At 38.4% G+C, this 20,810-nt stretch overlaps 1 protein-coding gene across 3 annotated transcripts in view; it reads left to right on the forward strand.

Moving 5' to 3' along the window:
• The window catches only part of LOC149803950 (inter-alpha-trypsin inhibitor heavy chain H3-like), a 193,756-nt gene that overhangs the window by 70,354 nt on the left and 102,592 nt on the right, over positions 1–20,810 (forward strand). For all 3 annotated transcript variants that reach the window (XM_089953769.1, XM_089953772.1, XM_089953771.1), the window contains 4 exons: positions 10,028–10,728; positions 11,869–11,992; positions 12,101–12,178; positions 12,289–12,363. In XM_089953769.1, coding sequence (XP_089809895.1) covers positions 10,028–10,728; positions 11,869–11,992; positions 12,101–12,178; positions 12,289–12,363 — 978 coding nt within the window. The remainder of the gene's footprint in view (positions 1–10,027; positions 10,729–11,868; positions 11,993–12,100; positions 12,179–12,288; positions 12,364–20,810) is intronic.

Raw genomic sequence — 20,810 nt, forward strand, 5'->3', positions numbered from 1 at the left:
AAAATTCTTCAACCAATCATGAGGAGATTCACCGTCAATTGGATTTGGTTGTCCATGATTGCCGCACATTATCACAGCTGTATTTTTTAACATTAACCAATCGAGAAATAATTTTAACGTTTCTAGATGAACAGTACAAATTTCATCAAATATAATAGTTTCATTAATATATATTTCTTCCATTCGCGAAGAAGTCAATGTTCCACCGCTATATTTGAAAGAACTGTGATAAGTACACGAATTAACTCCTCGCTGTTTCATTTCTTTCGCTAATCTATGTGTCACCGTTAACACAATCAAATCAGAATTTTTAAATAATTCAATTACTCGAGTCGTTTTACCTGAACTTCCCGGTCCATTTATGTAGACGCATTTATGTTGGGAAATTGGATCATATACACACGGCGATGAAGAAATTTCTGATATTGTACCGCGATCATATTCATCACAATCTGAGACGTCGGCGGATTCACAAGAACCAAGAATATTCTCACTTTTTATCCTCCAAGTTCCTCATGCACCGTCGCTGGTTAAATTTTCCAACAAAGAAAAGTGTTTATCGTCGATGTAAAATGAATCAGTTGCTACTCTAACTGCGTAATTGGGAAATTTATTTATCATTGAAAGTAGAGTTATACTTACATATGCAAGTATCGATGATCTTAAATGAGTATATTGTGGAGACTCTCCTTCCATATAACTGACAACAGTACCTAGTTTTGTTCCGTCATTGAAGTAAATATTTTCTCGGTTACAAAATATATTTTTCTCGGTTGTATCAGCAATTATAAAATCTAATTCAACATCATCCATAATTAATCTAGAATGATGTCGCTGATGATCGTACGCTCCACCTTCGGTAAATTTCCCAATTATTTTTCTCCCTAAATCTTTTGCTGTTTTTTCGTCATGATCAGGTGGTAGCCAGACTTTAGTTTGTTTTTTATACGAAATAATTGCTTCACTAACTATCAACGACGTCAACATCGCTGAATCTGACATATATCTCAACAATGCGTTGTGAACCCAACGTCGATCTGAAAAATGTCTACCAAACCAAACGTAGCAGATTTTGTGAAGATTTTCGGCAAATTCAAATGATACAACACGAGCGAATCCAGTTAAAGGAAAATCTGGCAGAGGACCATTAATTGATACTCGCGTCATTTCGCTACTTGGATGTCCAAATTGAGCAAAATATTAAGAACACTCGCCTAATCCTAAAAAACTTCCAGGATAACATGCAGCCATGTCAACATATATCATGTTGTTGTGATCATATTTAGTGTTCCATAATCCGCCGTGTCCATATTCGAATTGGTTTCCAAAGATTTTTTTCCCTAGCAGCGTGAGCAGCAACAGATGGAACAGTGAAACAATTAGCTAATAATTGCTCAGAATTTACTGAATATTTTTCCGCTAATTCCCTCATTGAGCCATGTAGTAATTTATTTCTGTATAATTCGCCGTTAGGTCGTACAAACTGATCATATTTGTCTTCGCTGCGAAATAGCCACAGTGACACCGGATCTGATTTACTTATTTTATGAATAAAATCGAACATGTTTTCTGTAGAACCTTTTGCGGTAGATTTTTCTGCAGATAATTTCTCGGGATAGAATTTAACAACACGTTCTTGTGGAAATATTGTCTCCGCGGAAGTCCAAGCGTGTGAATTATGATCAACAACTGTGATTGGCGTTCCCTTGGATTTATAAGCTGATTCATATAAAATTTCTCCCGATAATGTTTTCACCGTTATTGGAAATTTTAATTTACTTGACAACATGGCGACGTCATTTATTGATGCTCCATTAACAACTGATTTCGCCCAAGTATTTATTTTTGTTAACCTTAAATCGGTCAAACCAGATCCACGTTTTGCATTTTTTAGATGCTCCATTACTCGCTCAGCTACACAATTTATCACCGAAGATATTTTCATCAAGGACAGATTTTTAACATCTGGTTTATTATTTAGCCGATAAATTCCATAAACAACTGCAGTTACCGGATAAGATCAAGCATAATACGGTTTATCTATGCCGGTTAATAATCCAGGCCGACTACTGGCAGATAAAATGACATTTTTTTCCCCGCCAATTACAGGATCACATTTATCACGAATAACCCAAACTTCGTCAGACATTTGTGCGATAAATTTTATTCCAAATATATATTTCTTATCGCGGTGGTTAGCGATAATATAATCAATTTTTTTTTTCTCTTGTATCGGTCATGGTATTATCGACTGAATTTGTCTTCCAAGTTGACCAAGTATGAACCGCTCCGTCGTCGAAAAACTCTTTCTTTGCTTTATCAGCGTCAGGTATATCGTATTCAGCTTCATCAAGGTCAAATAATTTCATGTTATATTTTAGACAAATATCTAAATAAATAATGAATCGATGCAATTGGCTATTGGTCGGTTCGTTGACTTGTTGTGGAAAATCATGCAACGAAACATAAATTAAAGTTTTTGTTGCGTTATCTAACGCCGTCGAGAAAAGCTGATCAGAATTGTCTGACGAATATGAATCAAGAAAAATAATTAATACCCGCGCTAGACAATTAAGAAAAATAGTAAATGATGAAAAGTAAAATTTATTTGTAAATATTCTGAGAATTAAATAAAATGATGTTTTTGTTAATTTTTACCGTTTTTATCTATTCTTTTGTGTCTTTTTTCAGGTCGAGATGTTAAGATGTCACCAGCAAAGTAATACTTAACGTCTCTCCACTTAAATCAAGTAAATTTCCAGACTGATCGGTTAATCTGAAATTAATTCTCGATAATAAACGATTATGACATCGTAGATAAATAGGATTAATTGGTTCTTGTATAATTAAGTACCCCAGAGGTTCTTTTGGCGAAACGAATAAAGAATAAATCCTTGTTGAGCCTGATTTGACACTGACGCGTCTGCGCTATAACTATTTTGGACGACTTCACAATTAAGATTAACCGCGACGACTTCTGTTATATTTACAACATCTGGTGAAATGTGTCGTCCACCTCCAGATTGATCATTATTGTGTCTAAATATAGCTGGTGGTGGTAATGTTTTTCTCCACGCGGCCAGTAATTGAGGAAATAACTCATCAATTACATCACTGACGGATTTTCTTAATTCGCTAGTTGCAACATAGCCGGGAAATGTAAAATTTGGCAACGTCGACTCGGTCAGCTTGTATATGTCTAAAAATTTTTGTTTTTGGTCGTCTGATTTATCATCAGTTATCACCTGAATTAGTTTCTCGTTAAAATTTTCTATGTCTGATACGATATGATTTACTATTTCTATACGTTTGATAATCTCGCTACATGAACCTGATATATTAAAATACACTCCTGAAAATATTGCTGTAATAACCGTAGTTGTTCTACATGCATATTATTAAGTTTATGAAAATATGCTTCAATTCCAATTTCTGATAAATATGGGCTAAAAATGCCATGAAAATTAAATAACATATCATCTTTTCCTCTGATGATAAAATCGGCAATCAAAGACAATTTTATTATATTATCTAAAAATAACAATTCACGGTGTTGGGGGAAAGTATCATGATATGATTTTCTGTCAGTGATATAATCAGACTTTTTAGGTTCTGGTGGCGCTGGTGGGTGTACTGGTGCAATCTCAGGCCAACCTAGAACGGTCCTAATTGAGCTAGCATGAATATCAATAGCGTAATTAGGTGATGTTATCTCGATAATCGAACTTAACGTTGATTCGTGCGCGGATATTTTTATTCCAGGTTCTTTATCTCCGGTTATATTTTTTATTTTGTACAATAATTTATCATTGATTTGATCGACTTGATAACCACCTGTTGGTAATCCAACAACCGTCCAATCTGGAGTACCGTCTGATTTTTTTTTATTAGTGAAAACAATCGAATTATTTGATAATGAGCTACCAAATGATTTAGATGTGATATTGGGTCAGCTATGATAAACTCGCAATTGTGATAACGCAATATCGTCGACGGAAATTGCTATTGGAAAATTAATGTTAAATTCTGGTTTAGTCGAGCTTACCGAGATCATCGTTGCTCTGCGCTGAGCTGTGTTTGTCGCAATCTGCTGCATTAATTCCGACATTATTAATATTCGAAGCTTTAATATCTGCCTGATTATAAATTTTTATCATCATCGAAAATTCAAAATCGGATATATTTCCGTCATTGAGACTTTCCGACAACAACGAAGATAATTTTGTATACACGGTCGTTGCTGTGTGTAGGTTAAGCACATACGAGGATAATTTCTCATTTGTACACGAACATAATTTTTTTGCAATAATATTAAGGACACCAGTGATTGTTGTTTCCGCGGAAATACAAATTGTGACAGCGACAGGTGCCATCATTGTTACCGCAGATAATATTAATCCGGCACCAGCAACAGTTGCTGATACCGAATAAACAACAACGTCAATGATAACTAATCGTCGTTGATGTTTTTTTATCTTTGCTGTGGTTACATTGATGATATTTTTTGATGTATCTTGCCATGTACGCACAAGATTGTATCTGTACTCGGACGCGTCGCTCATATTTTATTTTATTTAGCAAATAATTGAGGTGACTCAGCGATAAATTCCATGAGCCACCAATATGGTGTCGATTTTGCTGCTTTTTCCAATTCTAATGTAAATGTTTCTTCGGCATCTTATTTAGCAAAACAGTTAAAAATCCAAGTAATCTATCACTGGGATGTCTCCAATCGTATTCTTTAGTAATTATTCTGAATCTTACTGAGGAAAAAACATATAATCTGTACACGCCAGTAACCGACGCGGTGTATTTGAGGGTATTATTTTCTGGTGTCCACGTTGATGATCCCGACGCCGTTGTAAATATCATATTATTGATCTGCGACGATGTTATTGTTGGTGGAATCTTAATAAAACTAGTTTTACTGATAATTCCTGGAATTAATGCATTAGTTCCTTCAAATAAATCAACGCTTGTCCTGATGTCGGCGATTTTTGTGTTAATTTCATTTATTTTTTTATTTACTTCAGCGGCGGTTTCATTAATTTTTCTGACATTTTCTTGCAAACCAGTAAAATCATCTACGTGTGCACTGTACTCGGCTCGTCGAATTATATCAACTAATTTGATCTTACTTGTTTGTAATTTTCCATGTTGATCCTGAAGAATAACAACTTCGTCAGGATCTATTCCTGATATTGCTAGTAGATTATTAAGGTCGTCCTTTGTTGCATACTTTGATAAATCAACGTCAGGTCCTTTTTTAACTCTCGCGAAAACAGAGATCTTCCGTAAATATCAACCATTATTTATCATAGATTGATTTAATTTATCAGACGTGTAATCAAGGGCAACCTTATGATATGGTTTAGTTGACGTTGATATTGCATCAAGAACATTAATTGCTTCACGACCACATATTGGCGGATTGGTTAGTGTTTGTGTTGGTAACGTGGAATACCAAATAGGAACATTTAATTGTTTTGCATAATTTAAAAATTCTTTTGGTGGCGCTAACCCGTACGAGTCAAAGTAAATAATTTCACGTGGATTTATCGCGTAAGATGCCCAGTGTGTTCCTGGACCAACACTGTCATCGAGATTTATAATTCCTGTCTCGTTAGGATTTGGTTGAGCTGGTAATTGATTTCGCATAAATACACCTCTGAAGAATTTTATTTTTTTATTTATAGCCGCGTTAGATAAATCGAAATTTGACATTGGAATTTTTTTTAACGGATCCTCGGATACCATTGCGATGGGGTTCCTGGTAGTCGAAAACCTTTTCCGTACCATGACGGTGGCGTTCCTGGCAACCTTAGGCCGCGACCTTTGTTTTTTACCGTATCTTCCTCCGGTTATTTTTTGTGCTACTTTACTACCTGCATGTCCAGCAGCACCTAATACGGCGCCTTTTGCTATTAACGGGGCGGCAATTGCTGCTTTTGCAATTAATGCTGGTATTAACCCAGCTAGAAGTGGGAAAAAAACACCAACTTTAATCATATCCTTGATGGCGCTCGTGGAAAGAATAATCTGAACACCAGTATTTGCTGACTTAGCTTTAGTAAAATTTTTATGTTGAATTTATTTGGACCACCTTGAATTTGGACATTTTTTAATGTTAATTTTGCTCCACACATTTTTGTTGCATTTGATTGAAGTTTTTTTTTATCTGACCCGGAGTCAGAGTCACACTAACATGATCGAATATCATTATAATTATATGATTCATTTAAATTTAGATCACATTTTTTCTACTGGTGCGTCAATGACTCTCATTCGCCCGCTAATACCTTCAAGAATCATAGTTCTATCACTGAGTATGACCGCAGTTGCTCTAATAATATCAGCACCACCTGGATTATTTATTTTGCATTTAAAATATATATCAACGACGGATTGTTTTACTAAATCGAGATGTTCTTGTGAAAAATAATAGATCGGATAAAAATTTGTAAAATCTAACTGTGATATTTGTAAGCCAGCGTCAGTATTTGATATCGCCTCATAAAACTTAACAATCGATGATATGCACGCGAAACTGAATTATTAGTAAAACTTATCGATATTTCCTCGGATGGTTCCTGTTGTCCATTTATTCGCAACAATATTTCACTGGCATCATAATGATCAAATATCATATGACTAGTTTTTTGATTACCATATCGATTATTATTTTGGAGAACAACAAAGATGTGTCTAGGTGCAGAAACACCTTGCTGTGATGCCATGTGCCAAGTAAAAATATTGTTGATGTTACTAGGGGTACTATTATCGGTGGTTGTTGTTAGCCAAGACATTACCAATTTACCACCTTGATCCATAAAAGAAAGTAATTTTTGTTCCTCAGGTATTGATGGAGTCATTGCTGGCATCCACAATGTAAATTTAGTTAATATTACTTTACCGTTGCTAGCATTATCAACAGCAGCATCGGCATTAGGCTCTCTCCAGACATTGCTAACTTTTCTATAAAAAACAATTGTGTGTTTGGCTCCAAAAATTACCTTCTTAAAATTTCTGCAAAATCCAAATAGATGAGATAATGGAATTGCACATGAAAATCTTTTACGATCACCTTTAAACATATTTTTACGTGTTAATAAACCTAAATTAAAATTAGGATTAACGCTGTGTGCTACCGGAAACGCGGCAGTTGGCTGATTTATCGTTACTCCATCTACAGCAGCAGCGGAGGCATTTTGAGCCAATTGTACAAGATTATTTGGTCTATGATCAGCGTGATCAGAATTATCCTTGGCAAACATCATACTCGGACCAGCTGATTTAGTAAAATCATCTGAGTATCTTGCTAGACCTATAAGTGTCGTAGCAATATCAACATTATCGCTAGTTGATTCAATTTCTTTTCCATCAATCATGTATGTGGCGCTCTTAAATAACGCCATAATACCATTATTGACAAATCCGACCTTAAAACCTCCTCCGTAATCAGAATTATCAGTTTTTCTAATTTCACCCACAACCTCAATAAACGCTTCACATGGAAGAAAATATCTGGTTGTATCATGAACCTGAACGTCAACTCGATTATCACTATTTGGTGTTACTGCGTCGTATGAGGTATATTGATAATCACGTACTGACGTATCTTTACTTATAGATTCATCCATGTCAAATACCTCATTAGATGTCCGCGCAAACATTTTATTATAAAGATTATCTTCTAAAACGAAGACCACTTCCCGATATCGCACTAGTATTTATCATTTGATTGGCTTCCTGATTCATTAATTCTTCTAATTTTTTATTTGTTTCCTGATTCACTAATTCTGTTAGTTTTTGATTTGCTGCGCCATTTATCACCTTACTAACGTCGCTAGGCATTAACTCGGTGCTGGGTAATTTGACCGGAGCAACGTCAGGTTGTTTTTTTTCTGCTTGTTAAATTTGTTATTCTGTCCTTGACGGCACTAAAAGCTTTACTGGCAATATCACTAGCAGCAGCGGCGGCTTTATCACGAACAAAGCTCATAGCTTTCATTGATAATTGTTTTGCAACAGATCCAGCTTTAGGAGCTATTCTTGTGATGAATACTTTAACAACATCACCAAGTCCGTCTCCGTAAGTAACTCTGTACATGGGCAAACGAGCATTTACTACTCGAACTTGCACAGGTTTACGATGATGTTTGTGAACGATCATTTTATTTAATTAATTTTTTATTTAACAACTAGTCGCTGTGATCGTCGATAATTTCATCGATGAGATTTCAATAAATGTGAACATCCATGACACCGCCACAAAATAATCACTGACAAATATCAGTTGCCTCGTTAATTATTTCTGGTGAGTTATTTCCAGCTCGTTTCCCACCAATAAGAACCTCTAATTGCGATACATCATTAACGACACTATCTGGGCAGATAGAATTATAACCGCTACCGGTAGCACTGAGAGATTGTGGTGGGGAAAAGTTCTTCTTGAATTTTTGGTTGTTTTTTTTTGCTTCGTTTACTTCCTTCTTAAATTGTTTATAACAAGGATCTTTTAAATCGATATTTTTTTTTATAGCAGCAAAATATAATACAGTAATCCAGTTATTTTGTTTTACTTTATCAGCATGTTCTGGTTTTACATATTCATCTTTGCGATCATAACCAAACGCAGCAATATCAATTAAATTTTCCCTGTTCTCGAAAGTATCAAGAGCGTCTTCGGTAAAGTATTTATCAGGCTGAGGTAGTATTTTTTCAGGCTGAGGTAGTATTTGTTTTCGTTGTATTTGTACAGGTGGAGGTTGTTGTCTTGGTAATGTGGAAGGCTGAGGTCGCTGTAATTCGGTAATTTCTCTATCTATTGCATCAAGAAAAATAATAAATCTAGGATCGGATTTTTTGACACGATCAACTCCATAATACACATAAAATATCCACTTGTACCATGTTTCACGATCTACGGATTTATCGGCATATTCAGGTTTTAAAACATTTTCTCGTTGAGCATATGTCGATAAAGTAATTTTAGCTAGGTCATCAACATTTTTAACCACTCTTATACCATTGATGCTATCTTCGGTAAATTTTTCAATCGCAGCAACCCTGTCGCCGGTTTGTTCTGTATCATCATCAATTATATCTGTGTCATCTTCGGGTGTTTCTTCAGCTTCAATTTCAACTTCAGCTTGAGATTTACGTCTAATTTGAGGCTTATATTTAAGTTTAGATTTAAGTTTAAATTTAGGTTGAGCTACAGGTGCAGGTGCAGGCTGAAGTCGAGTTTGTTCTTCAGTTTGTTTTAATACTGGAAGAATAGCTCGCTTTCTCACATCAGGATCTTTAATATCTCCAATCAGGATTTTTTCAGTGGTTGTAGTTATTGGTTTAAATAATAATTCAGTTGATTCAGTAAATCCTTGTTTTGAATCCTCAACTGCCCTTATTTTTCGTTTGACAGACTCTCTCACACGAAGATATTTCTTTATTGCTTCTAGTCGCTCTCGTGCTAGTCTAGCAGAATGTGGTTCTCCGACATCCATGAGTATTAATATACTAATAATTTTAATTTATAATAATAAAAAAATTACGGATCGGTCTCGACCAAATATTTTAAATTTTTTTCATATACATCAGCGATGTCGCGAACATATATATGTTGTCACTGTTACTTATTGAGGCAAAAATAACGTCACGTAGAAGCTTTTAATTTTGAAAATAAAAGTTTCTAAAAATAATTATTTCGTAGGAGCCTTCAAACGAAGGAACAAGTCTGGTCTGTTCGCCCTTCCTGCTGCTTCACTAGTTATCTCCCTTTTCATCAATGAAAACACATTTTGTGTGTTCATTTACTACTGTTTAACGTGCATGTGCTCATGAGAGCGTAGACCCAAAAGTTCCCCCGCACAATTCTCTTGCAGTTATAGTTCTACGCTGTAAATAGAACAAACCATATAGACCCTGATCTGATGTGTGATTATGCGCCGACAGATCTGTTTCTATACGGTTCGGACTCTGGTGAGCATTACACATGAGAAATATTCATATATGTTTATATTTTCAGTCACAAACATCAACAAGGCCTTGTTAGATGGCATCAAGCATTTATTGAAGTTAGGAAAATCCGAGTTCCGAATTCCAATGATTGTCTTTCTCACGGACGGGGATGCAACACAGGGTGAAACTAATTCCGATAGAATTTTGGAAAATATTGAAAATGAAAATAAATGGGGGGTAATTCCAATTTTTACTCTTGCCTTTGGGCAAGACGCTGATTATGATCTTCTGAAAAGTATATCTTCACGAAACAACGGAGTTGCACGAAAAATTTACGAAGCATCGGATGCTGAATTACAAATAATCGGGTTTTACGACGAAATATCGGCCGCTCTTATGACTGATTTAAGATTCAGGTATCTAGAAGAATCTGTTGACAACGCTACTATTACGAAAAGTCATTTCAAACGCTATTTAGATGGCTCGGAGATGATTGTGGCAGGCAAAATGTCGAAAGTTGAAGCAAAAACCGTCCCCTTACAAGTTATCGGTAACAGCATAGAGGGCAGCACCGTTCTAATCATTAATACTGCTATTCTGGAGTTTGGAGACTTTACAAACATGACGACTCTGGCTTCCATTGAAAAAATCACCGAAAAAATGTGGGCCTATTTAACCATCAAGCAATTTATGGAAAAAATGGATGAAGCTGATTCTGCTGCCGAGAAAGAGTCTCTTAAAGCGTCAGCTCTGGCACTGTCCTTGAAGGTGAGTTAATGTATTCGAGTACAGATTTTTGTGTTTGTTTGTACATTACTCGCTACCAAATGCTTGTAACTTAAAATTGTAGATAGAAGGATCCACGCAGACTCTGATCGGATTTGTCAGTAGGATATGTGTTGGTAGATCATAATCTAAGGTGTTCGCTGGAAATCGTAGATAGGATGATCAGCATAGACTCTGATCTGATCTGCCACGTAAATATTTGCTGTCAGATATGTGTTTACGTTGTTCGGTTGAAAATATACATAAAAGGATGGGCGTTGACGGAACTGATCTGTGCCTAGAATCTGTGTCAGCACACTTGGGCGTTTGATGTTTACTTGAAAGCATAAATAGGAACATCAGTGTAGCCTCTAATCTGATCTTCCACTGCACTGTGTACCAGGAGATCTGCGGTCTAAGCTGTTCGCTTGAAATTATAGAAGAAAGGATCAGCGTAGGCTCAGATATGATGTGTGAATAGAATATATGACTAAAATTATGAGTCTACGTGGACAGAAAGATCAGAAAGATCAGCTTGGATGCTGGTGAATATTTTAACTAAGAGGATTGATTTAATAAACTCAGCTACCACAATACGTTACTTAACAGAAATCTTCGTTTTTACCAACGCAAAATTCTTTTGAAAGAAATACATGCAACTCGTTCGTGCTTGTGATTCTATTCAAGGTCAATGTCCAATTACGTTGTGGAAGCATAGAAGGCTGGGCGTTAGTGTGGGCAGAATAATCACTGATGTTTGCCAGGTACATTATTACTGTATATGCAATGAATAATGCCAGCTAAAGCTATATGTGCCATAGTAGATTTCGTTCCGCTTTCTTAAACAATCACTGAAAATACAGCGAGATCCAATTTGTGTGCCATACCTAAAGAACTTGTTCTCCGTACATATCAGCCTATTTAAAAGTAATATGGGCAGACATGTATTTTGGGGTGGGGGTGGGGTGAATTTCACGACTTAAGACTTGTTTGATATCAATCAATACAGAAATCAATACATTAATCTATCAAGTTTTATATCGGTTAATCTTCGTGTAGGATCGACTGCTTGCATATATATATATATATATATATATATATATATATATATATATATATATATATATATATATATATATTCAGTACAAATTTGTTACTCCTCTAACATCCATGGTTGTAACGAAGCCAAAGACTCAAAGTGAGGCAACGAGTTATGTGGATTTCTCAGCAGATTTTCAGGATGACACGAAATCAAGGTTTTATCGAGGTCAGTAACGTAAAATAACCCCTGATATACATAAAAGAAAAGTATATATTCTTTTTTCTCCTAATGTTGTCCATATTTTTAATGCAATTTTTATTTTCTCAAACATAGGAAAGATCCCATCCCTACAGTCAATGCATACGTTTCAACCGACACAACGCTCGCCGGTTGCACTTTTTCAACCTCAAGGTAAGTGATATATTTTCATTTTCATACACTTACTACTCTTCTATATAAAGCAATGTATATTATTGGTCTGATACTTTTGTACATTGCGAGTTTTATTTCTTCACATATAGGATATGGACCATTCCTACTATCTGGTAACTTGATGCTACCACCTGACTGGACATTCAGAACTTCTGCAAGACAAGGTAAGTAATGCATTTTCACTTGTAATGCAGTTGTATATACTATATAAAAATGACAAAGGAAAATAAATAATTACTGTTCTCTAAAGGATTAAATGTTATAAAATACTGTCTATCGCTTCCTTCAGTAAATTAACATGCAACACTACTTCCCCCTTTCTCTTTCCCTTAAGAAATGTGTTAATGATACTTAATGGATTCAGGACTTCATCGTGAAACGGTGCAAGGTGCAAGAGGACTTGCATCACATTACACATAATCACACCACTGATGAACACCTATAGGAGATTCATGACATTACACATACACACACCACTGATGAACACCTAAACGAGTTCCATGACGTTACACATAGACACACCACTGATTTACACCTAGATGATTTGCATGACATTACACATACACCACTGATTTACACCTAGAGGACTTCCATGACATTGCGCGCGCGCGCGCGCGCACACACACACACACCTACCTCTGATTAACACCAAGATATATTAATTCATACTCAATCATTTTTAATATAAATTTAGCCGGAATGTACCTTATTTTGAGCTCCGAATAACATGGACATTCTACAATACTGTACTCATCTTTTACAATGTGGGACGCTCTGGTGGCCTATTGGTTGTAGTGTCCGTCTCGGATGCGGGCGATCGCGGGTTCGAATCCCAGCCGAGTCATAACAAAGAGGTATCAAAATGGTACTGACAGCTCCCTCGCTGGACACTCAGCGTTAAGAGTTTAGTGTTAGAATTGGTAGGCCTGGTGTCAGAAGAATACGACTTAGTGCGACATCATACTACATGTCTGCGGCGCGATGCCTCAGTGCTAGACATGACTATAAAATGCCACACTGCAGGCATCGTAGCGAAAAAACAACAACTGTTAAAGCTAAAAATCCAAATCACACACACACACACACACACACACACACACTACACTGTGGCAAACGAGAAGGTTCAGATTTATTACACATGCCGGTTTCAATATTTAGTCGATATCAGGAAACCCTGGACTGTGTGCGACACTGTTTATATTCAAATTACACATCAAATGCCAATCATCACATGATTTGGTGTTGTTTAGGGAATTCCACCGGAGTGTCTTATCATCTGGCGTGGGATAGGGAACCACACCTAGGCGTCAGAAGGAGCTTGTTTACATTATTTCTTAGCTATGGGATATTTGGGAAAAGTTATATATTTAATCAGAAAAGAAAATCACAACATATATTATAAAACTGTTACTCTTTTAAGGTAGCACTAAATAGTTTGAGGTTGCGGTCAAGGTCGATTATGAGCCCTCTCACCCAAGGAACCATCCGCATAACAATAACTTCATAACTGAAAATAAAGGTCAGCAACCTTCAACATCTATACATTTTTAGACTTGTCCGAGATGGTAGAAACATGTAATAAGTAAAGAGATGTGAAAGGAAACCAGTTTGAAACATATTCACAACTTGACGTGTTTTCACCCCGATTTGCGTACTTTTGCTACGACAATGAGTTGCATATGGTTGCTATATCACGGAAGGTAAATACGTTGAATGCATCCGTGGATTAACACTAATGCAAGAGTAGAGACTAGTCATTATTGCACATCTAACTCGTGCCAGAATAGAGTATATATGAGTTTTGCCTTGTGCGTTAAGTAGTAATTGGGGATCGTCCCTATATCGTATAGGGAAGCAGCAGAGGGGGCGAATCGGACATTTTGTCCAATCGTTATTTTGCTTAATTATTACTTTCTGCACTCAACGATCTAGTGTCGTCAGCGCCTGGTAAAAAAAAAACGACGACGTCGTTGGGGGATCGTCGCGTCGTCATTTGGTTTAATTAACACCTTCTGCGCGCCGATCCCCAGCGTCGTCAGCGTCCGGTAAGCACATCGACGACCGCGTCGATGTCATCGCCCCCTCTGCTGCTATGATTTTACAAACAGAGTGATCACTAACTCCTCCTCTTGCAGATCAATTAGGTTATTTGACTGATCGGTAAGTCTAAAATTAATTCTCGTTAAAAACCGATCATGGCATCGCATATAGACCGGATTAATCGGACTCTCAACGATTAAAAATCCCGGAGGGGCTGTTGGTGAAAATGAATAAAGGATGTACCCCTGTTGAGCCTGATTTGATTGCTTGGTATCCACCTGGTAACTCCCTTCGATAGCATCACACACTAGATTGATTGCTATCACCGATGCAATATTTACGTTGTATGGAGCAATATGCCTACCATCATCTCCGTTATCGTGTCTGAGGATATGAGTTGATGGACCGAGAAAATCATTAAGAGACTTTCTTAGTTCTGGCGCGTTGTATCCTGGAAACTTGAAATCAGGTAAATCGGCTTCTGTGATATTATACTCGGTTAGGAATTTTTGTTTATTACCAGTTCTGTCAGTGGATATTACCTCGACGATTCGTTCATTGATATATTCCATGTCTGATATAAGTTGATTTAATACCTCAACGTGTTTTCGTGCTTTTGTTTCCCGTAGTTGTTCTAGTTGTGATTGGTAAATACGATTAATCTCGGCAAAATAACTATTGATATTATTTAAATTAAGTTCGGCATTGATGCGCGATTTAGGAATTTCTTCGTACTGAAAATACCATTGCATGGTATTCCTGTCTTGAAATGAAAACCAGTCGGGGGATGACACGTTTTTCATAACGAACAAAACATCTCGATAACTGGGATCCACCTCATGATACGATTGCGCATTTGTGCTCAAGTCCGCGGGGGTTTCACGAGGTGGATTCTTAGGCCATCCTAGTATGGTTCTTATTGAACTGTTATAGATATCAACCATATACCCCGGTGTGCTTATCTCAATCGTCGACGATAACGTCGGTTCATGAACCGTAATAGCGATTTTTGATTCCTTTCCTGTGATCGATTTTATCCTGCGTTGAAATTCTTTATTGATTTGCTCTATTTGGTATGACCCAGTTGGTATTGTAACCTCCTCCCAGTCTGGGGTCCCATCGGGTTTATTTGTCCGTGCAAAAACCAGCGAGTTATTAGGTTGTTGTCCGTTAAATGCATCCGCTCGGATATTAGGCCAACTGTGATATACTCGCAATTTTGCCAGCGCTATTTCCTTCACTGGAACCGGCGACGGGAAGTTCACACTGAATTCGGGTTTCGTTGACGTTATTGATATCATATTTGTTTGTACCGGAGTGGTGTTCTCCGCGATCCGCTGAAGTAATTGAAACCCTTCGGGGTTCAGCGACATTATTATTATTTGTTGTCTTTAGTGTCTAATTTCAACAACCAGGTGGTTTCGGCTTCCAGTTGAAAATCCTCGATTTTTGACATCGCGGAGCTATATAACTGGACCATCGTGGAGAATTCAACATCGGATACGAACAAATTATCAATCGATAACGAGATCAACCCGGATAATTTCGAGTATGCGTCGGATACTATTTGATGTTTTACTGTATACTCGTTGAGTTTTTTCTGAAAACACGATGATATCTTCCTAGTGATTGCGTTGGCGACTCCAGCAACTGTTGTCATCGCGGAGACAGCGATTGGAACAGCGATCGGGGCTATCGTGGTCACCGTGGATAAAATAACACCGGTACCGGCCACTATACCCGACACCGAGTACACGACCGCGTCGATGGCGGTTATTTTTCGGCGGTATTTTTTTATTTTTGCACGGTATTGTTCGGAAAGCGTTTTCAAGTTCGCGGAGAATTCTTTTGCGGTATCGAATCGATATTGATGTGACGTCGGTGATACCTCTGATTCAATTTCCTTGGTGGTCATTTTTATTTTAAAAGAACTAGTGTTTTTAATTACTTAGATTCGCTACAAATTCCACATACCATGTAATGTTTGCCCCGGCTAGATTTCTATCAACGGCATAAATTGTAAATAGTTCAGTTGCGTTCTTGTCTATAATTGTTGATATTGTATTGTTAAACCCGGATGAACTCGACGATAATATATTAAACTGCATCATTGAAATCAGTGTCAATCGATAAATGCCCTTAACAGTTGCGGTGATATTTACTGTATTCTGTGTAGGAGTCCAATCGAATGATCCATGCCGAATTGTGTATACTGTGTTGATGATGTTCTCATGAGGGATTTTTATTTTTTCAAATTGCTCTGCTACTCTCGGTAGCCCGTCTTTAATCGCTTCAACATCAGTTTTGATTATTCCTACTTCCTGCCAATGCGCGTCTATATTATTCTTGTTCGCTGCAACATTAGTTTTGATTGTTTCTATTTCCCGTGTATTCTCGGTCATACTTTTTTTGTTTGCTGCAACATCAAGTTTGATTGTTCCTATTTCATATGTATGCACGTCTATACCTTTTTTGTTCGCTGCAACATCAGTTTTGATTAATCCTATTCCCCGCCAATACGCGTCTATATTTTTTTTGTTCGCTTCAATATCAGTTTTGATTGTTCCTATTTCCTGTGTATGCGTGTCCATATTATTTATGATCGTTGTAACATCAGTTTTGATTGTTTCTATTTTCCGTCCATGCGAGTCTACATTATTTATGATCGTTGCAACATTAGCGCCGATTATTTCTATTTCCCGTTCATGCGCGTCTACACTCCTTTTGTTTGTTGCAACATCAGTTTTGATTGTTTTTATTTCCTGTCCATACGCAGTGATATCATTTATAGTTATTGTAATCTCATCCAGCTTGGTATTTTTTTTACCAAAGAATTTATCAAAGTTGTCATCGATCCTGTTAACATTTTTTCGTAACGGTGGTAAATTGGCCGACAGCGCCATAAGTTCCGAAATAGCATTTGTTATTGTTGCAAGATTTGGTTCGGTTGCCGTCGGGGGTCCCCGAAAAAAACTATCGACAATGTGTTGCACATTGGTGAAACGCGTTAGCATCGACCTGAACTGTTCTTCATGAAAGTTAAATTCACCACGTAAACCCTTTAACGAATTCGACATGGTTATATAACTGTTGCCAAGTATACTTATTCTTCCATCTATCATCGATATATCTTCACCCGGTTTGATTCGTCCGTCGCTGGTATACAGCGCGATAGCGTTCTCGGCGGCATCACGCTGTCGTATTAAAACGTCATTCAGTGACACATTACCGGATTTCAATTTACCCTGGCGGTCTTGAAATACAACTATTTCGCCCGGGTCAACACTTGTTAAATTCAACATATCAGCGATTTCATCCTCAATTATTTTTTTTATGTCGGCGGCGGCCGTTTCCGTGGATTCTTTCAGCGCCGAAACCGGTCGTCCCCAAATATCAATCATTATTATTGTAAATGTTATTCTCTAAAATCCGTTGAGCTTCTACGACCCCACTAGTGTATTCGTTTACAACCACATGAGGTGGTTTTCGCGATGATGAAATCGCCGAAAGTACGTTTAATACCTCACGGCCACATATCGGTGGGTCACTTAACTGCTGTGTTGGCAGCGTGGAATAAAAAACCCGGGCTGAACACGCCCGGGCTGAACACGCCCGGATATACCGCATGAACTCTTTCGGCGGAGCTAACCCGTATGAATCAAAATAGACGATTGCACGCGGATCAATCGCGTATGCAACCCAATGAGTTCCCGCTCCGGAGGACCCATCGAGGTTAATTATGCCTGTTTCAATATTCCTTGGTGCCGCCGGTAATTGATCCCTCATAAAAACACCTCTGAAGTTTTTTATCGCTAACGCGTTTGCGGCGTCTATTAAATCAAAATTAGACATGGGAGTCATTGACTCAGGAGTCATTGACTCCTGCGTTAATAAACGGTTCCCGGTAGTCTTAGACCCTTTCCCGAGTACCATGAATACGGGGTTCCCGGTAGTCTTAGACCCTTTCCGGCCACGGGTCGTTTTTTTTTGTAGCCTTTCCCGGTTGCCTTCTTTAATGCCATTCCCGCCGCGGTACCAACGGCCCCCAACGCAGCCGCCTTAGCCACTGCTGGTGCGGCCGCGGCAATCAACGCTGGAATCGCAGCTAACAGCGGAAATATCCCACCGGTCTTTTCCATGTTTTTAATTGCTGCGGCTGAAAAATCTATTTGAACACCCTTTTTATTCTTCATCGCATCATTGAAATGTTTTATTTGACGCGCCGTCAACGATATCTTATGATTACCACCCGCCATCTGCGACGGCTTCAGCGTTATTGTGGTTCCGCATTGTTTAGCCGACTTTGATCGTAATTTCTTGACTTGACCATCAGTCAACTCTACACTGACGACACTATACGACATTTATTGTAAACGCGTTTGTGCTTTCAATTACATGTTTTCCACTGGCGCATCAACGATTCTCATTCGTCCACCAACACCTTCTAGCAGCATTGATTTATCGCTGAGAATGACAGCAACCGCTCTATAATTAACACCAGCCGGGTCTATACGAGCTCGGAAGTGTATATCAACGACGGATTGTCTCGTTAAATCAAGATGTTCCAGCGAAAAATAATAAATCGGATACAGGTTTTTAAAATCAAGTTGTGATATTTGCAAACCAGTGTCGACGTTTTGATCACGACCCATATACGACAGCAATCGATGGTACACACGTGCGATATGGTTGTCGCCGTAATTAAGCTGTATATCCTCGGATGGTTCCTGTTGTCCGTTTATTCTCAGCGAAACATCCCTGACTCCTAATTGATCAAATATCATATGGCTGCGTTCTTGACTGCCCAATCGTTCCCTATTCTGTAGCGCTATGAATATATGACGCGGGGCTGAAACACCCTGTTTTGACGCCAGGTGCCATGTAAACGTATCGGCGACGTTATCCTCTTTAGCATCAGTTGTTACCGCTAGCCAACTCAACAGCGATTTCCCTCCCTGTTCCATAAATGCTAACAATCGTGCTTCCGTGGTAACTGATGGAGTCAGCACCGGCATCCACAATGCCATTTTAGTTAAAATGACTTTACCGGCAGCGACGCCAGCAGCACGCCATATTGCATTGTTATCATCGCCCCTTCGCGTCAGCGCGATTGTATGCTTAGCCCCATAGATAACCTTCCTGACATTTCTGCAGAATCCAAATATGTGATGGAGTGGAATCGCGCATGAAAACTTTCGGCGTGGTCTTTGCAACATTCCTACTCGTGTTGCAAATCCTAGATTAAAATTATCGTTAGTACTTTTTATGATATTGAACTCAGCGCCCGGTCTTACCCTGCGGTCTGGATTGGCTGCTTCAGCTTGTGGGTCAAATGCGGTATTTCTTTCCGCCAGCACGTTGATGTACTGAAGATGATCAGCGTTATTAGTGGTGTCCTTCGAAAACATCATAGATGGGCCCGCCGATCTTGTATAATCATCCGAGTATCTCGCCAACCCAATTATCGTTGTTGCAACATCAACCTCGCGTTCTATTGATTCAATTTCTCGTCCGTCAATAAGATATCTGGCGCTCTCAAATAACGCCATGATACCGTTGTTGACGAAGCCAACTCGAACACGATGGTCATCTGCGTATGGTGTATTATCGGCGGCATTTGTCACGAGTTCTCCCTCAATTTCGATAAACGCTTCACACGGCAGAAAGTATTTACTGGTATCTTGGACCTGAAGTTCAATTCGCGATCGTAGGTCGGGTTGCGCTGCATAATAAGAATAATATTGATAATCACGGACAGAATCATCCCTGCGCACTGGGGCATCCATATCAAACGCGGGATCAGCGGTACGCGCAAACATTCTATTATTTATCATGTTGATGTTTTCAATTGCGATTTTTTCGTCGTAAATTCTTTGAATTTAAACCACTCCCCGCTATCGCGTTCATGAGCGCGTTGGTTGCCGCATCGGCGGATGGCGAAGTCGCCAACGACTGAGTCGTCGCCAACGACTCTAATTTTTCTTCCACGGCGTTATTTATTACTTTACTGACATTTGCAGGCATCACTGTCGTTGATGGCATCACCGGTGGTTTCTGTTTTTTTCTCCTGGATTTCACCAACGACATTAGTTTGTCTCGCGCGGCAGAAAGCGCCTTTCCGGCAACATCTCCAATAGCACTAATACCCTTATCACGAATAACATCAATAGCCTTCATTCCTAATTGTTTGGCTAACGGCGCTACTTTTGGAGCCATTCTTGTAAATAACCCCGCAATGGTGCTACCGAGACCATCTCCATAGTACGCGCGGTAAACAGGCAATCGCGAGTTTACCACGTAGACGAGTACTGGTTTATCATGGTTGTAGTGTATGATCATCCTTATTAAAAACACCAGTTTTCCAATTAATCATCCACGAGCTCGTCTATGAGCGTTCGATATGCATTAATGTCCATAATACCGCCTGCAAATAAACGCTTGCAAATATCAGCGGCCTCATTGATTATTTCCGGAGAGTTATTTCCGGCTCGTTTTCCTCCGATTAGTACTTCCAGCCGTGATATATCACTGAGAACACTATTAGGACAGGTAACGCCGTAGGATTCTTTAC

The sequence above is a fragment of the Sinohyriopsis cumingii genome, chromosome 3, assembly GCF_028554795.1.
Source record: "Sinohyriopsis cumingii isolate HCF-2022 chromosome 3, ASM2855479v2, whole genome shotgun sequence".
Lineage (NCBI taxonomy): Eukaryota > Metazoa > Mollusca > Bivalvia > Unionida > Unionidae > Sinohyriopsis > Sinohyriopsis cumingii.